Source organism: Bombus vancouverensis, chromosome 4, assembly GCF_051014615.1.
Source record: "Bombus vancouverensis nearcticus chromosome 4, iyBomVanc1_principal, whole genome shotgun sequence".
NCBI lineage: Eukaryota > Metazoa > Arthropoda > Insecta > Hymenoptera > Apidae > Bombus > Bombus vancouverensis.
Window position 1 is genome coordinate 14,651,894 of NC_134914.1, and position 19,209 is coordinate 14,671,102.

At 36.4% G+C, this 19,209-nt stretch overlaps 2 protein-coding genes across 3 annotated transcripts in view; both read left to right on the forward strand.

Moving 5' to 3' along the window:
- The window catches only part of stet (stem cell tumor), a 501,199-nt gene extending 486,145 nt beyond the window's left edge, over window positions 1–15,054 (forward strand). Inside the window, exons 9-10 of the mRNA XM_033326897.2 lie at window positions 5,434–5,589; window positions 7,629–15,054. Coding sequence (XP_033182788.1) covers window positions 5,434–5,589; window positions 7,629–7,870 — 398 coding nt within the window. The 3' untranslated portion in view covers window positions 7,871–15,054. The remainder of the gene's footprint in view (window positions 1–5,433; window positions 5,590–7,628) is intronic.
- Window positions 15,055–16,103: 1,049 nt separating this feature from the next.
- On the forward strand, window positions 16,104–19,154 carry Vps52 (vacuolar protein sorting 52). 2 transcript variants are annotated; one of them, XM_033350872.2, is made up of 9 exons: window positions 16,104–16,495; window positions 16,631–16,806; window positions 16,888–17,272; window positions 17,343–17,525; window positions 17,604–17,729; window positions 17,821–18,005; window positions 18,087–18,171; window positions 18,247–18,450; window positions 18,533–19,154. In XM_033350872.2, the coding sequence occupies exons 1-9, from the start codon at window positions 16,262–16,264 to the stop codon at window positions 18,956–18,958; spliced, it is 2,004 nt and encodes a 667-aa protein (XP_033206763.2). In that variant the 5' UTR covers window positions 16,104–16,261; the 3' UTR covers window positions 18,959–19,154. The 2 variants fall into 2 exon arrangements, with proteins under 2 accessions (XP_033206763.2, XP_076474418.1); XM_076618303.1 differs by having other exon boundaries at window positions 16,356–16,495; window positions 16,665–16,806.
- Window positions 19,155–19,209: the final 55 nt, after the last annotated feature.

Consider the following 19,209-nt stretch of genomic DNA (forward strand, 5'->3'; position numbering starts at 1 on the left):
TAATTACTCAAGTTAGATCAGTTTTAGTCTTTACACGTATAAGTATATAATTTACTTTGCAGATCCGTAAATAAAAGAATGTCGTAAGTAAAAATTTCTCTTTCGTAAGATGTTGCGTTAAAATCGCCTTTTACTGCCAGAAAGATTACTTAAATGATTTCGAACATCTGAATGTTACGATATATGTCTCGCGTATATTAACATGTCATTAGATTAATGTATCTCTATAGTCTGCTTAACAAACTGTTGGACTTATCAATTTTTCTATTGGACGGAAAACCGATAATACAATCGTGGACGTTGCACGTGTGTGCAGAGTCCCCATAGGACGATCCAAGTACCGACACTCTTCATACTTTTTTTTTGCTATTGGTTGCAGCGCTCGTAGTTGATACTTTGCACCTGTTGCACGTGTTTCAGGTCCAAGAACTATTATTGCGAAAAAAAAAAAAATAAAAAATAGACGAAGAAGGCGAGGAAATATAAAAGTCGTTTAATAATATATAATACCTCGAGCGCGTAAAAATAAAATTGACGAGCATCGACGCCCATCGACTTCATTGATAGAATGAAACGTTATTTTCAAACGTCTTTTAATATCCCGCGGCTTCCTCGGATATGGTAACATTTCAGTACGTTTATATTCGAAGGTACGATATCCGGATCTATTCTAATTTAAGATTCTATAATCCACGAAACTCGACAATCTTGTCTTTAGTAATTAATGAGAGCAAAGTTTATCGACTTTCAGACTGTTAGAAGTACGAGTGTAAAAATGCCAAAATACAAATGATATTTTTCTTATTCGTCGACGTTAACGTCGAGTAACGTGGAATTTCGTACGAAGAAATTAATCTTATCATTATTAAGCTTGAAGATTCGCGGAGCCCAAAGGGTAGACGATTTTTATGGTGGCGTTCTCTCAGTAATAATCCCGATGTATAGTGGCTGGACAAACTGCAGTCATCTCATCTGACGGGATCCAACCACGGTACCTGTTACGGGAACTTAATTTTAATAGAGTTATCTATATTCAGATGTAGCATGATAACATACCGTAAATTATAACCAGCCGCTGTTACTACCATCGTATTTACTATTTTATCATTATTAGCAGCGTTAACAGTCTGTTGATTAATGGTAACGGCCCTTTCTGAATTTTGATACCGTGATAAACAGCCAAGGATTAATATTCGTTTGTCTCTGTTCGTCTTAACGTGCAGCATTTCGCTTTGTCTTTGTTTTAAATAAGATTTCAAAGCGACACAGATCAGCTTGTTTAACGTTGCAATAATCGCATAATTGTCTTATTACAGCTTTTATTAATTCTAAGCAGAAGCAGACATAATTTTCGTCGACGTAAGATTTCGTTGTAATTTCTAATTTTCGATAATTTTAAGGAACTTGATGATGGATTCGTAATTCTTAATATTTTCCTTCTCGCACATTATCTCTGTTATTTTATTTACATCGTAAAAAGTTATCTCAACGTTCATTTTATTATCTTTCTTCTCGTCTCTAAAGTTACGCTTTGAAACTAAATTCCTCGAACGATTTGCGCTTTCTCTTCCAACCTTCAACTCCATAAGGGATTATACGTAGCGATAGAAGCCGTACGATAATTCAATACGAACGTGCACTATCCTTCGAAGAATAAAGTTCCCCAACTCGAATTCCCTGATGAAACCCGATTCTTTCGCCGGACGTATGTAATACGTAAATTGTTAATTTCTATGGAACTCGGTTATAGTTAGTCGATTCATTAGAGATAAGTAATTTGCTTAATACGGATAGTAACCAGTCTGATGTGAAGCGAACGTTTCCTTGCCAAGGTAGAAACACATATCCGATTTCCAACCGGAGGAAACTCTATGCACAGGTAGTTTACGAGGTTTATGGTGGTGAGCAGAGCCACTACCCTATGGAGCTCCCAGAACGATACAGGTCACTCGCTAATTACTACCACTACTGCTACTGTTCTCTCTGTCTGTCCCTTTCTTTCTCTTTCCCTTTCTCTCCCTTCCTCTCTCTTTCTCTCTTTCTCTCTATCTCTCTCTCTTTCTCTCCCTATATGCTTCACAATCGAACTAGACTAACACAGGAGCAGTGCAGGTGAAATTAATAGCTTAGTAAATAATTTTATAATTAAATTCTAAAGTTGTTCCGTAGAACGAAGTAGATTATTGTCGGATAGTACGTAAAGCCAAAAGTTTCGCGGATGAGATAATTGCACGTTTGTTAATCCCCGTGGTCGATCGAATATTCCGATATTTTAGCATCAGGAGAAAATTGATTTTATTTCAATTGCTCTTATTGTTGCATCGACGTTGCATTTGCCTTGGTTATTAACGACTCAACAACGAACTTTACAATTTGTTGTACAGTTTGGTATGTTTTAGGCAGCGCGGTAGATTTTGGGTCGGTTCATTGTCCTTTAAATCGTCTCTCAAGCTGGATCTTACGCTGAATCGTTGTCTATTCATGACGTGTCTTCTGCGATGAATGATAATGTGCTCTACTGTCGGATGAACTTCGCACAGTTCGCAGGTTGGACATTCTTCTTTGTTGAGAAGATATTGGCGAGCGAGTTTCGCGTGGCCCATTAGGATTCTTGAGATTACGACTTGGTCGTGTCTTGGTAGAATAAGAATCTTCTTGAAAAAGTCGCTTCGTATTGTTGTTGGTCGTGGTTTGCACGAAGATTTCTATTTTTTGTCCAATTTTCGTTTATTTTCGCTCTTAAGTTAAGGAGTATAATTTCTGCGGACAAACTGTTGCAGGCTGTAATGGTCTGGACCTGGAGAATTGTCTACTTCTTCGGCCACTACTTCGTCCGCTCTCTCGTTCCCACCGCCAGCAGACTTTCACCGACAGATTTTTTCCAACTGATTTTCTGATACAGATAAAGCGAAGAGTTTCTAGAAATGGTTTGTTTACGACGTGTTCGCGATGTCTGACTAGCGCGGTAGTATACTACTGATTTTAGAACGACGGTACACTTGACCTATAGGACGATCGAAAAAGATAATACACAAAATAATACATAAAAATAAATATTACAGAGATACGTGAGTTCTGTAAGGATAATGGCAAAGTATTTTAGTGTTGGAGATGACAAAGAAACTTTCGAACACGATAGAAATTTTTTTTTTTATTTGGTAGACTATTTACAATCAATTCTCGTTGAGAATTTTAAATAACTTCATTTGGCATGGTACAATAACTTGGTTTATAATAATTTATATTATGTTGATTCTAGTTGAATCTAATGCTTCGATCTAAAGGGTATTTTCTTTTTAATCTGCGGATCTGGTCCGTCGTGTCAAGTAGTTGGGTGACTAATGGTTGTTGACTCTTGTGTTATATCTGCTTCTGATGTATATTGTATATTTTTTCTCTGACTGTGGGTATCTTGAGGTCGCGGTGGATTGTTTCGTTGGTGACATACCAAGGTGCATCTATTAAGGATCTTTGTGTTTTTTATTGAGATCGTTGAAGGATTTCTATGTTGGAGTTACTCGCTGTTCCCCATAGTTGGATCCCATAGGTCCAAACAGGTTTTAGTATGGCTTTTATATAGCATTATTTTGCTCTGAGTGCTTAAGTTGGAGCGACGGCCAATGAACCAGTAAAATTTTGTAAGTTTAGCCTTGAGTTGCTTCGATTTGTCTGTGATGCGTTGTTTCCATGTCAATCTCCTATCCAGAATCATGCCCGGACGATAGAAATGAAGCGAAGTGCTTCTATATGATCGTTTCGCCACGTCTGACTATCACCGTGTTATACTACTAATTTTAGAGCGATGGCATACTCGAGGTATAAAGCATCCACTGTTAGATTTTCCACGTGGATGATTCCTTTGATTCTTCAGTAAATGCGTCTATTTCTCGTCGACATTTAACGATTTCGTTTGCAAAATATCGTTTCTCGTCTAGAGGTTTTTAATATTAGTAAACGTAGAACAATATCTTCCACTGAAAATTTCCTTTTCCTGAATAATTTCGTCGTATTACAAGAAATGACGCGAGAACATTCTGATATTAATCATCATTATGGTCCCGAGTAAACATCCTGAAACTATAAATTTTAGTGACGAAACTAGTCGTAAGTTGGCTGTCTACAGCACAGTTTTCCACTGTCGGCTCTTCCTTCGGCTTCCTACTCGGAAACATCTGTTGCTTCGCACGCATGCGAAACGACGACGTGCGGTCTTTTGTTACACCGTGTAACTTGCTACAATAGAATACACTTGTGCAGTAACGTGCATGCCAACTTGTTTCGCGAAAGTGTTAAATTTGTTATACACGAGACGAAACAGTTTGTAGAATCTTCAAGATTTTCAAGCATTTTAATTTTTAAGATTGATTTCAAGATGTTGAAGGAAAACAAGTTCGTGTCAGCAAATAGAAAAGAACAAATAATGGTAGTAGTCTTCCATTTGTTTGTTCTTTTTATGAAATTCCATCGATTCCTTATTTTATAAATATCATGGAAATTTCTTTATAACGTATCTAAGATTTCAAGAGAAAATATAATATTAACGTTACAAGGAGATGCAAATATCCGTTGTTACGTCGCGTAACACTCTACCTAGCCCAGGCCACACACCGCGGGCAAGATGGCAACCAGATGTCTTCGGATACTCATTGCGTACCCTCAACAGTCTCAAGTACCTTCCATAAATCTCATAGATTTCCTAGTAAAGGTCCTTCAAACCAAACAAACGTCTGTTTCCGAAGAATTTCCAAAGACTATTGTCTACCACGGTTTGACGAGGGAAAGTTAGTTTCTCTCACGTACGCTGCAACTTTCCTCCCACTAACCACTTTCTCTCGAGGGCGGTTAAGACCCTTCGTTTAACCAATTAACAACGAAGCCTATTTCCCTCACTCTCTTAACTAACATCGGCACCAACAAATCCGATGGTCCCGTGCGCTAGACACACCCATCCTTAGCTTTCCTCCGACACAGCATCGTCTCCCAAGGCAGTACTGATTTTACATCCTTCGAACGGTCAACATCCTTCCACCGGGTATACACACCCGCAGATCAGTCACTCATTCATCTCGTACATACGCACCAGCGTAATTGCCTTCGTTATAAGTTGTTGGAATAAACGGTGAAATATAACTTACTCTACTGTATCATATTCATTCAACCACCTCTGTTATCTTAACCGAAACAGGGGAACGACTACTTCGCGGCGTCGATTCACCGAATCGTAGCGAGAATTTACGCCTCTCGCTGACGCGTTTTCCTCGCGACCGCGTCTCTCCGCGAACGGTCGTAACACCGTTGTTCTTGAAAACTAATCTTTATCGGTGTTTGTTTCAAACAATGAGAGGCTAACAGTGATAGGTGTTTCAATATAACATTTTTACCGTAACATGCATAATTTGATACGAGAAATGAATTTTCTTTTTATGTTTGCAGGTTCTCTGGGTACTTCGGTGTTCGACACGGACGTGTACCTTGTTGGCGCAAGCGGTGGTGTTTACGCCCTCCTCGCGGCTCACTTAGCCAACGTCCTTCTCAATTATAATAACATGGAGTTCGGCATTGTTCGATTAATAGGGATCTTCGTAATCGGTAAGATTTCGAACAAAATCTACGTTTTCGACATTTTCTTTCCGTATCTTTTTCGATATTACACGGATAGAGAAATTCGTTTAAGCAAGAGAGAAGGATATATTATATTTAAAAAAACAAAGATCGTAAAACTTCATACGTTTCTTTAAAAAGTTATATAGAAAGTTTTTAAGCTATACGTATAAAGCTTTCGAAGAACGAAAAATGTGAAAAATCTTTTTCCAAACTTCGAACTTAGTATTTTCAACCGATTTAATGTCCTCCCGAACTTTTTCGTAACTTGAAGGTAAAAAATTAAAAATTCGTTAAATAGAAGCTTATGGAATAATACAAGATCCACTTTAAGCTCGTCAAATCTATATCGATCTAATTTAACAAACGATTAAAACGCGATCGAAGATAAAAAGCCTTGAGCATGTTTAAAAAAAGTTGAATTTAAAATCACCCTGACCACGTAAATCTTCAACGTTTATTCAACGATACACGGTTATCTTGTGACATACTTTCATACTGGTATATACAGGGTGATTGGTAACTGGTGGTACAAGCGAAAAGGGGGTGATTCTGCGCGAAAAAAGAAGTCGAAAATATAGAATAAAAATTCTTCGTTCGAGGCTTTGTTTTCGAGAAAATCGACTTTGAATTTTCGCTCGGTACTGTACTGGGCACTGTAGATCGTTGTCTCGATGGAAAAATTAAAAAAAAAAAATTTTATTCTATATTTTCGACTTCTTTTTTCGCGTAGAATCACCCCCTTTCCGCTTGTACCACCAGTTACCAACCACCCTGTATACTTCAACAAAAATAGTGCTCTTTATCTAAGTCTATGTTCTAATTCAGTGCCGTGTGAAACTTTTTACGCAGCTTTTGCATCCCTTTCACGCATCGTGGCTCCGCGACAAAGTTTGAATAAAGATCAACGGATTTAACACTGAAACTACCGATAGTTAACATTAAGCTCTTTCTACCAAATCAAGTCAAAATGACTGGTCTTTTAAAAAAATACGTAATAATAGAATATTTCTATATTTTTTATGGAAAAGGAGTTCCATGTTATGTAGTACATTTTTCGTATTATTAATCCATCCGGGACCATGATCCCTAAACGAGGGTTGACACATTTATAAAATTGTGGAACCAATCTTTTCGACTGGTGTGATATTTCTAGTATTAGCATCTAGCGATCGATCCGGAATTTTCCTGATAACTGATATCGTCATATCGAATGATACGCGGTAAAAATTGTAAAAACGCGTGGGAAGTACAAAACGAGGAAACTGGTTAATTGGGGTTCGAAAACAAATTGCAAGACATTTTTACACTTTGACAAGTACCAGTCATTTTCACTGGTATTGGTATAAGTAACCTTGATACAAAATTATTTTCAGTTTGAATACATAAAAAACAAAATAAAATTCATTATATTATTCTTTTAGTTATCGTTGCGAAGGTCATTACGTTATTACGGGGAAAAAGTATAACATGAAGTAAGAATTTGAAAATAAAATTGTAAAACCAGTCAATTTGACTGGTGTGGTAGTTCCAGTGTTAATATAACTTGCCGGTTTCCCTTTGCTGGTGTTGTTAAAACAGAGGACAAAGTACGGAAAGTGTTTGTAGCATGGGAACGAAGACAGAAGCAGGAGGAAATGGTACACTCTACACGCGAGTAAAACGAGCTTTGCAGTTTTCACAGCATTGCTTTAACGTCGCTACGATTTTCCAAGTTTCTCGCCGACTCGATCCTGTTAATCTCAGACAAATTTTCTAATTCTCGACGTAACGCTGAAACACGGAATTCAAAATTACTCCAGTATTTTACTTGCCGAGATTCGATATCCAATTGCCTACTCTGTCCAATTAAAATTATTCTGAGTTTCAAAGGTAGGAAAGTCCTAACTAGAGAAATTAGCAGATAACGCCCAACAATCCACTTGATAATCCACTGACAACTCGACATGTCTTCCTCTTATGTAAGCAATCGGCTTGATAGACGTGCAAATGGAAGAAACGTAAAACGAAACGATTTTCATTTTCAGCGAGTGCAGACGTGGGGTTCGCGATCTACGACAGATACGCAGCCGAGCAAATAGGTCCGCCAGTTTCCTACGTGGCGCATCTGACGGGTGCATTGGCGGGTCTGACGATCGGTTTGTTGGTGCTGAAGAACTTCGAGCAGCGGCTCCACGAACAGCTTCTCTGGTGGGTGGCCCTCGGCGTATACGCGGCCTGCACGATCTTCGCGATCATGTACAATCTCATGCATCCGGACTATCCATGACGCGAGGTCAGCTTCGCGTACGGCCAACCGCGAAATTCGTAACGCGAAGCTGACTAACAAATTGTCGAACTAACAAAGGAGGACACAGACGAGAAATCGAGAAGAAACATGGAAGTTTGAGTTGATCGAGAGGACGGTCGAGAGAAACTGTTCTCTAACCTCGACGAAGATGAGCGAAGAAAGAAAGAAGAAGATTTTTCCAAGCGTCTAGTGGATTTTTTGAAGACGAAGAGAAAGAAGAAACCTCTGTTTCCGATTCCACGGCGGTCGCGGTGCAGAGCAAAGAGACGATAAGAAGATATTTTTGAATGAAGGAAAGTTGAACATTGCACGGGACGGTTTTTTGAGTCGTGTATGGCGAACCGAAGTTTTTGGACGAACACAGCGAAGAAAAATTAGATGGGAAGGTTCGTTGTTTGCTAGACTGAAGAATGAAGAGGAGAATCGATGATAGCCCCTGTTGATAAATCGCACTTTCCAAGAGTTTGCTTCGAGGGGAGCTTGGAAAGTGATAGAGAGCGATGGCAGATATTTCGGAGAAACTGTAAGTAAATGGTTAGCAAAACAGGACTACGATTAGAAGGAAAAATTAATGATTACGTAACGCTAACAGGAAGAAAGAGAAATAATTTTCTAATCACTGGCATTCGCGTAAGAGGAGATTTTTAAAAGTATATTAAAATTCAAAGGAAGTGGAAGAATGAATATTTTAGCTACTTTGATCGAACTTAGTCATCAGTACAAATTGAAAGAACAAGCAAAATGAAGATATTCGAAGGAGCCGTGACACTTGACACTCGTTGAATATGCAAACTTGAACGAATAAAACGAGAAGCAAGAAATAAAGGGGAAAAATACAAATAAAAAGGAGAGAACAGAAACAAGAAAGACAAAGAACACAGACCGGAAAGAAAACACTGTGCGACAGCAAATCTCATTATTTTCGAATACAATTTTCGCGAGATAATAGCTCCCTTATTCGTCGAAATGTCGCGTAATTAAAACAATACAAATATAAAATTACTTTCGTGTCTCTCTCTCCCACGTCGGGACAAATTCAACTGTGCATAGGATAATTAATTAATTAATTCATTAAAATACCAGGAAGAAAATTCCTTTCCTACGCGCATACGCGTCATGGTTCGCATCGACTCTACGTATCTTCTCCAAGTCGAATATCGCAACTACGAAAGAACGAATCTATCACGGAGAAGATAATAAAAGAAATCGAAAAATTTGAATGATACAACCGATCCCTTCCCCTCGAGCGTCAGCGATTTCCTACTTTCCCGGTGAGAAACCAAAGATTCGAGATACCTCTGGGAATCCGTTTACGGGACCCAAATTGTCGTTCGAATTACGATAACCACGAAAACTCGCGATTCATCGAGCAGAGAGAGTGAGAGAGTGAGAGAAAGAGAGAGAGAGAGAAAAGAAATGGAAAGGAATGGTATAAGGAAAGAACAGAAGAACGATGAGAAGAAGAAGAAAAAAATCTTCGTTTAAAGGATTCGTTTCGGGGGGATGGGAGGGGGAGGAGGAGCGGACGACACGAGCGTAGAAGGAGACGCGATTCTTCTTTCCGGATTATTTTCTCGCTTATCGGCCGCTTTCGTGGCACGAAGAAAACCAAAGAATCCTAGCGAACAACCTCTTTTGCCCTTTTCAATTTCACTTCTCGAACGAAGACGGACGACAAGCGAAGAGCAACGGAGATAGAGGCGAAAAGATGTTCCGGAGGAAGCCTTCGCGATGTCGAGGGAAACAAGGTGTCCAGATACAAGAAACCGAGAAGAGAACCAAGGGGGAACGATCGATCGTCTCTCTGGTCACGAGGAAAACGAAAGAAGAATGGTGTTTTCGTCGCTATTCGAGGATCGATCCTGGCAGCAAACGCGGCAACGATCTTTCTCGGGAATCGAACGGAACGTCGTGCAAATGAAAAAACCAGCAGATTAAAGAATCGAACGTCTCCTACCGGCGTCTTCTCTTACGGCTGACGATCGCAAGGATTTGCCTTGGTCGTTGGAAAATTCGTTCCTTTACGAAGTTGAATCCGACAACCACGAAGCACGATGATCTTTGTTTATTAATACGAGAATTAAGAAAATCGATGATTAATCGAGGAAAAAGAACTTCGACGTTCTTCGGTTCAAATACGTCTCGAGGCGTGAAATTCAAACAGCGACCGCGCGCCGCTGAATTTAGTTATCTTCGGGGCATTTACGTAATTATCGCGAAACGCGATGCTCGTCGAGATGCGTTTTTAAGAAAGAGAGAGAGAAAGAAAAAAAAAAAAAAAAGAAAAGAAAAACTGGTTCTGTTCTTCATCTTCTACCGACTGCCGAACATCCACGATCATCACCAAGGTGCGATCAAGATGTGATCAAAGCTGTCTCCTCCAGCGTGTTTGTGACCGAGCGATCGATTCGCGCTCTAATCTGTATACCATTGTAAATAATTCTGTACATAATCAAAACGGCGGACATCCCGCCATGTGTATGCACGAGTGTGTGTGTGTGCGTGTGCGCGAAAACGAATGCGAGAATATAATACAAGCGCGTTGGACCGAAGTAAATCTCGGTCGACCGCGCGGTCTAGTCTGATAATCGCGAGATTGCGTGGTTGCTCGTATAAAACAAGAGAACGATAAGAGAGAGAGAGGGAGAGAGACAAATAAGAAACGAATATCAAGTATTTTGAATTTGGTGTTTCGCGAAGTAACAAGATTTTCTTAGAAAAATTTGCTTAAGAAGATACGATGAAGATTCGCGAGTTTTGTGGGACAACTTTCTCAAGCTTTGTCCATATTCTATGTCCCTGTTGATATTATAATTTAGTAACATGATTTATCGTCGACCTAAAATTCAAGTTTCGTTCGAGGAGAATTTCGAAGAACGAGCTTAGGCCCATTCGAAGAAAGAAAATCATCGAACAGCGAAACGAAGAAGCTTGCGCGAATGATCGAAGAATATCGTTGCGATTTTCACGAGTTCTTCGCGAAACATATGTGTTCACTCTATAAAGGCCCATTTGTAATTAAATTGCGTATAACTATAAGGTGGTTGCGTTATGGTCGACTAGTTGTACCGCGGATCTTTGGAAGCGCGTGTCTTTCGCCTTTTTCTTAACTTATTTGCTTATTCTCGTTCTTCGTCGCGCGTATATTCCTAGTAAATACGAAAGCTTCTATTTATTGATACTTTCTCGTCGATAAAGGTGTGCCGGTGATTTCGTCGCGACTTGGATCTCCTCGAGTCCGCTCCATTCGTTAATCCACGTCCTCTTTTTCTCTTCTTTCTTATCCATCGGTCGACTCGCACACGAGGAAATATTCTCAATTTATTTTGCTTTCCCATTTATGGATCGATTCTTTTCGTTATAATTTCCCAACTATTTTCATTTCTTAAACGTAAATGATACCAGATTGGTTGAAAATTTAGGAAGAAAGATATTAACGAGTAAATCGAGAATTATTTCGTTGCGACGTTGAGTTTCCTTTGGTTCGCGAAAACTAATCGTCAGCGCGAGTTTCGCGAGATAAAAAGAGCGAGAGAAAGGAAAAGGAGGAAATTCGTACCAAAAAGTCGATGGCGAAAAGGCGAACGAGTTCAAACCGAGAGTGATTAACGATGCTAGTCAATTAGTAGCGGCAGCAGGCAGCTAAGGCATTAAGACATTGTCGGAGAACAATTTTCCTTCTTCTTTTTTTTTTTTTTTTTTTTTTTTCGTTTTGAAACGGCGAGATACGGCTCGAAAATTTACTTTAGAACAACGTGGTGATTCGTCGTTCGGATTTCTGACGTGTTTCTTCCGATTGATTACGCTTACAAATAATCGTTAAATAGCATCGATAATTGATAACTCGACAATTACGAAAATTGAACTTTCACCGTATATCGTGACAATCTGCATTAATGGAATTTTCTCATCTTTTCGTTTGAAACGTATCGTGTCAGAAATCATGGAAAAACATCGAATCACCAATTTCACCAGCGATTTGAAACACGTCGTCCTAACGATTTTGACTTCAAATCGGACAGCAGAATATTATTGTTGAATATTAATGCCAGTCCTCGAGTTCCACGTTTATTTATTTCGAAGAGCCGGCGAAAATGTTACCTGCGAGGCAAATAGAAAAGTTCCGCTCGCGACATAGTCTAACTCTATCAGCATAATTAAGGCGTGACGACGAGAGATTTATACAGTCACGAACGCGTTGTATCCGTTAAATTATTTCGCGTGTTAACGTTAGAAGCTAAAACACGTGTTCAAGTCGAATTCGTTTAAGTGTCGAATTCGTTTAAGTATCGTTCGATTCTGCTCGTTTCTCCCTTTCCTTTACAGCCTCGAAGAAAACGGAGGGAGATCATCGAACAACGTATATTATTTTCACGCGTTTTTATTTATTTATTTATTTATTTATTATTTCGTTTTATTAAGCGGCGCCCGAGCCAGCTATCGAACATCCGATACGACGAACTAATCCGAATATTCGATATCGATAGAGAATCCGTGGTTAGATACACGGATATCTATCGTAACGACAGCGTTTTCGTTTCGTTCTCGACACTTGAGCGGCTTCGAATTCGCGTACCTCGAAATTTGTAGCAGCGCTACACGCGCGCCGATACTAGTATTAGTTCTTGTTTAATTTCTATTACCGTTGCTGGGCATTGTTTGTTTCGAATTCTGCTTTTAATTGATGCAGTTTCGCCTCCTGGAACGCGCGCCTCTCGGATAACGGAAGCACAGACGTTTCGAGGAGGGATCATCCTGCTCGTTTGCGGAATAATTAACGAGCAGAATTGGATTCTTCTCTGCTTTTTCTTTTCTTCCCGGTCTCGAGAGGTTTAGGTTTTAAGTTGATATTTTTGATGAACTCGACGTTTCGATGGCCGAACCAAACAATTGTACCTACCGTGAACAACGTCCACTTTCTGTACCGCTGTTTTTAAAACGAAATTTTAATGGAACAATTGATGGAACACGCGTCTCGAACCGGCGTGCTGCGTCGAGTCCTCGAGGCTCGAAGATCGTCGGGATCATTGAAACGAGCCCTTTCTGTCGAACGTACGAATGATATACAGTAGAACTTCGTTTGTGCAAACTTGTCGGCAGGCAAGCAATTTACGTAATTGGAACAAATGTGATGAGATTTTTCAATTTGCTCGTTAATCTTCTATCATTAGCTATTTATTATTATAGTAAGAGTTTATTGGGTTCGTATTCAGGTAAATACATTCAGCTGGCAGAAATTCATTTAATCGCGTACCAACCGAAATGAGATTGGTCGACTGAAATTTCGTGTAAACAAAATAAAAGTTCGTGTAAACGAAGTTCTAGCGTAATTGGAACTCAACGAATGATCGTTAGAATGATTGCAAAATATGAAATGTCGAGCAGTGAGATTAAATTTCCGAGTATATTCAGCGTTTATTGTAATGCATGTGAAAAATTTGATATATTTCATTTCAAGACTGAGTTTGATCGAGAGTGATCTAGCTTGAGAAACGTAAGACGGCAAATCACGATCAAACTGTTAGTAATTAAAACAGTTCTGCGTAAATTGCGCTCTTTCCACGCGATTTGAAATATTCAATAGTATCTTTTTCATTGTATCGTAAGAAGCACAATTTTTGTGTAATTTCGTGATTCACAATTTTCAAATAATTCGTCTAGTCGAAGAAAATTGTTTATGTAATGCGCGCCGCTGCTCGTAATAATCGTCAGCGAAACCGAACGAGAAATCGAACGATCGCTTGTGATCTTCTGGCGATTATACTTCATTGCGCTAATTAGTTTTGTAATAATTGGACTGTGGATATTTGTGCAATTATGAGAGATTGAAATATCTAAGAAATTTACAGAATTCGCGCGATATACAAAAATATGCAAGAAATATCCAAAGTATTGGTGATAATACTTAAAGCATTAATTATTAGATTTCATTTATTTGGATGCTTTCGAAATACGAATTGAAAATATGAATTTGCATAAGCATTCGCAGTCTAATGTACGTCAACGCGTACAAGGGAAAGACGTCCTTTTCAGTTTCATACAATTAGCTTCGTATAATTAGTCGATTTTGTAGCCACGAATGTTCGCTTTCATCTAATCGAGTCAGGGCAGGTTCCTCGCGAGTTTAAAACAATTGTAACGCGATCATGATTTTAAATCAAAATAAGAAAAGAAGGAAAAAAAAACGAAAAAGAAATAATTCCAGAATAGAGTTTCTCTTGGAGCGGTAGAGGCAAGTGCGAGCTTGCCTCTGTCAAGCCTCGTTTAGATTAGTCAAATTACTTGAATTCAAATGATTTCAAGTTAAACGAAGACTTTACTACGGACTTTACTTTAATATGGAATATGAAAAGAAAATAATTTGATCGAAATCCGTGAAAAAAGAAAAAAAGACAATAGTAGCTATTACAACTGTACTTAATTTTTAAACCAAACAAAGAGACAATTTTGAGATTGATTGACTGTATAACAGAATTTTGGAATTGTTTCTCCTATAAATAGCGGAAATATGATTTATCGTAATTTCACTGTATAGTCTTCAATTGACTTGACCATGAGAAATTCTAGTAACTTGCCCAATCCGAACGATGCTTTGAACGAAATTAAACACATTTATCTTACACATCTCTCGGGTGAATCAGCCGAGGAAAACATTGTTCGTTTAGTGTATGGTCGATGGATATCTTCTCTTCGTTATTTATTTATTTATACCATTGATAATGTACGGTCAGTCATGAAACGTTCACAAGCCAAAGAGGCGGAGCTAGTAAAAGCGAAAATAGGCCTGAAAGGTTACTTTCCGTGCGACTATTGATATTATCGTTACTGTAGTCTTGTTACTTATTATTATTGTATTATTATTATTATTAATATTATTATTAATATTATTATTAATATTATTATTATCGACTTATATAATAAATTATTCTTATTACCGTCATCGTTTAAATAAACCTCGCCAGCGTCATCGTTAGTCAGCTCGTTTCGTCGCATTCGTTCGTTGATGTCTCCGTGTGCAAGATTTCGGATTTTTCCGGTGCGCGTGGGGAATGAAAATGAAAGACAAAGGATCTTTTGTAAATTGTATAAATGAAAAAACAAGAAGTAGCAAACGTTGTAAAAGGAACGCGAGAAATGTGCGAAAATAAAATTTTTGTGAAGAACGAACGTTCTATTTCCTTTACCTTCCCTAAATTCCAGATAAGAATGCAAGCTGCGTTTTAATATAGTTCGTACTATGTAATTCCTTTATTCTTATTACATTAAATTAACAAGGTTTTTAATAAGACAACTATCACACTTGTCTCGTACACTTTTTATACTTTTCTGTATACTAAATTCGGATATTGATACAATTATAGGATATACAACTATAGAATGAATCAATTGAATCGAATGATAGCCTTACAATATAATAAAGTAACTAAAATAAGACGTTACAGTGTAAGTGACACAATGGTTCAAGTTGAACTACGGTATGGATGGTAGATCGATAATCGGTACAACAGGAAGCATACCAACTTAAATATGCACTGTGAGCTGATAAATACATTTAAACGTAAATGCAAACTAAACATGGCATTATTGAGACTTTGCGTTTCTCGTTCTGAAATATTATACAGAATACCGACCTCGAAACAAGTCTGATTTTTTTATATATAAATATAAGCTAAGATAATTGTTTAACTATTGTAATTAATTCACTCATAAATTATTTGTTGAAATTAGTACTCGGAAAAGGTCTTCGAATAAATATTTTTTATTCATTCATTAAGACTGTATTTTATTCGTAATTCCATACGAAACTTTACTTTTAATTCAAACCATTATATACTGAATCGGTAATGTCGCATGTGACAAAAATGGTAAGAATCGAATCGAATCGAATCGAAACTACAAATATAATAAATTTTGTCATATAATATCAATGATAATAAAATAATTATAGTGTCATTAAAAATATAATATTATTTCTATTATTAACATATTATTAGAATAAAATATTAGCAATAGAAATGATATTATACGTATATTATGAATGTCTCTTTTATATTATTAATGCCACGTTGTCCACGTCACCCCACATAAAATTTAAATTATTTAAAAAATTATTATTAGGAAAATTATATCCTAAATAAATAAACTTTTTTACGCATGCATACGTATTTATTTGTAATGATATGTTTGTTCTTTACTTTATCTATGGCCCAGTTCCGTGTAACGCGTGTGTGACCAATGAGAATGTGTGATCGTTGTGACAGTTCTACAAGCGAAAAAGGTTTGACAGCAGAGTAAGGAATGGCGTTTATTACTGTGCGATATAAATGAATTAAATTAATAAATTAATTAAAGAAAAGGAAGATTTGTAAAATGTCGGGTGAAATTGATATCTTTGAAGATAATGAGGTGCAATTACCTCAAGATCTTGGAGATGATGTTGTTCAAGAAGTTTTGAAGACTGGTACGGATTTGCGTCAATATTCCAGACAAATTGAAAAAGAATTAAAAGAAGTGGAGAATAAATCTATTCAAGACTATATAAAAGAAAGCGAAAATATTGCAAGTCTTCATAACCAAATTGCTGCGTGCGATAATATTTTGGAGGTTAGATTTTAATCTGCATGAATTACCAGTATCTGCAATTTATAATTTCTAAAATTTGATTACGACTTCAAAAATAAAATATATTAAAAGACACGATGTATGATTTAAAATGCATTTCAAAAATTTTGTTTATAGAAAATGGAATCAATGTTAATGAGTTTCCAATTAGATTTAGGAAGTATCAGTTCAGAAATACTGTATCTACAACGTAAGTCTGTAGCAATGAGTCAACAATTGTCTAATAGGCAAATTATTAGAGGACCTCTTAGTCAGTTTATCGAAGACATGACAGTGTCAGAAGCTCTTATCGCGTAAGAATTAAGAATAATACAAAGATAATACTCGTTTAAAAATTTAGAAATATTCTTAAATTTGTAATTATGATTTATTAGGGGAATAATGGATTGCCTGGTGACTGAAAAAGAGTTTTTGACCCAACTACAAACATTAAATCATAAAATAAATTTTGTAAAGGAGCAGAGTTTTAAAGAAGCAAAGTCTTGCTTAGATGTGAAAGATATATTAGAGAAACTGAAAGTGAAAGCACTAGCAAAGATCAGAACGTATCTTTTAGAACAGATTTACAAATTCAGGAAACCAATGACAAATTATCAAGTCCCTCAGAATAATATGTTGAAGTATAAATTTTTCTTCGAATTTATTTTAGCAAATGAAAGAAACGTAGCTGAAGAAATTTGTGGAGAATATATTAGCACAATGAGTAAAATATATTATTCGTATTTTAAGTCGTATTCTTCGAAACTAATGAAACTGCAGGTAAAATAATAATTTCAAATCTTAAATAGAACGATAATCAAAATCTCTTTCTAATTACTAAATTATATAGTTTGAAGAAAGAGCAACTAAAGATGATATGATGGGAGTTGAAGACACAGCAGGGAGAAGTATTTTTCATAAAACTATATTAAAGCATAAGGGTACAGTATTTTCTATAGGTAATAGAGGAGATGTATTAACTTCTCAGTTGGAAGCACTCATTATAGTACCTCATACTGCATCTAAAACAAGGGTGAATATGGAAATTATCGCTTTTAAGGTAAAATCACATATGGAAATATTAATACAACAATTTCTTTTGTGTTTATAGTATCATTACGAAGCTTTGTTCAGGAGTGAACAATATGCTCTTGTAGATAATGCTTGTAGAGAATATTTATTCTTAACTGAATTTTTTAAAGTACATGGTGTGCAAGCGATGGATATCTTTAATCAGGTAAAATACTTTTCATTGTTTATGTCAATTCTAATAAAATGAACAAAAATGAATATATAAAGTTATGTACTACCATGTACTTAATAATTAGGTAATGGGAAAAACAATAAATCTAATGGTGAAAAATCTGCAATCTTTTGTGGAAAATTGCTATGATACCATCGCTTTATTCTTGTGTTTACATTTAGTAATGCGATATCGCTTAATTTGTCATAAAAGAGCGGTACCAGCTTTAGATAAGTATTGGGATAACATGACATCAATAATTTGGCCTAGGTATTTAAATCAACATAATAATATAATTTTTAATTCTTAAGTGGAAGTTTAAATATATACATTTTTTGTTTGAATCGTTAGATTCGAATACGTTTTTCAATTGAATATTCAAAGTATAAAAAGCTGCGATCCACTAAAACTCACCCAAGAAACAGGACCACATTATGTAAGTTTATAACATTAAAGTATATGTTAACGTAAGTTTTTAGAAATAGTAATAGTTCGAGAAATTTGTATGTAGATTACACGAAGATATGCTGAATTTAGTGCTGCAATGGTTGGCGTAGTTGAAGAATTTCCTTGTGAAGGGGCTACGCAATTATTAGCAGAATTGCGGGAAGCCGTGCAATGTTTCCTATTAAGAATGGCAGCTACATTTTGCACTAGAATTCAACAACTAGTTTTTCTCATCAATAATTATGATTTGGTTCTTGGTGTATTAATGGTAAAACAATTAATTTATTAATTAATAATGTAAATTAATATTGTAAAAAGAAATATGTTATAGACGTAACCATATTCTTTAGGAAAGAACACGAGACAATTCAAAAGAAGCAGAAAGTTTTCGCGATCAATTAAATGCACGTTCTTCGGAATATGTCGAGGAAATTTTAAGTCCACATTTTGGAGGTATAATACAGTTTGTCAAAGAATCTGAAGCCATGATCGAGAAGGGTCAACCCGATGAATCAAAAAGACAAGAGGGAAAAGCATTGGCTCTTGCACAATCTTTTACGAATAATTGGAAACGTGCGTTAGAAGAAATTAATCACGAAGTATTAAAATCTTTTCCTAGTTTGGTACTTGGTACAGCACTGGTACAACATGCAATGACACAGTTAGTGCAATATTACCACAGATTCCATAAAATCTTACCGCCAAATGCTCGTACACAATTAACGAACTTCCATCATATAATGGTGGAAATGAAAAAATATAAAACGAATTATTAAAAAGAATAAAAGAATTTTTATTAAAATCAGGCAGAATCATCGTAATAACGTATAACAGTATATTAATTTTATTATTAAATTTCGTCGATTTAGAACGTAATGTAATTGTAAATGTTATATATATTTATGAATGGAAATATTATATACTTTATTTATAAATTATCTTTACAAAAATAAAAAATAATTTTATTATCAATATGATTGTATAATTTTTATCTCTATTCTATTTATTGCATATAAGTGAGAAGACG

Bases quoted from the DNA above. Each gene is read 5' to 3' on its own strand.
- Vps52 (XM_033350872.2), top strand. From the start codon at position 16,262: ATGTCGGGTGAAATTGATATCTTTGAAGATAATGAGGTGCAATTACCT. The intron at 16,496-16,630 runs GTTAGATTTTAA...TTTTGTTTATAG, and splicing joins CGTGCGATAATATTTTGGAG to AAAATGGAATCAATGTTAAT. The intron at 17,273-17,342 runs GTAAAATAATAA...TAAATTATATAG, and splicing joins CGAAACTAATGAAACTGCAG to TTTGAAGAAAGAGCAACTAA.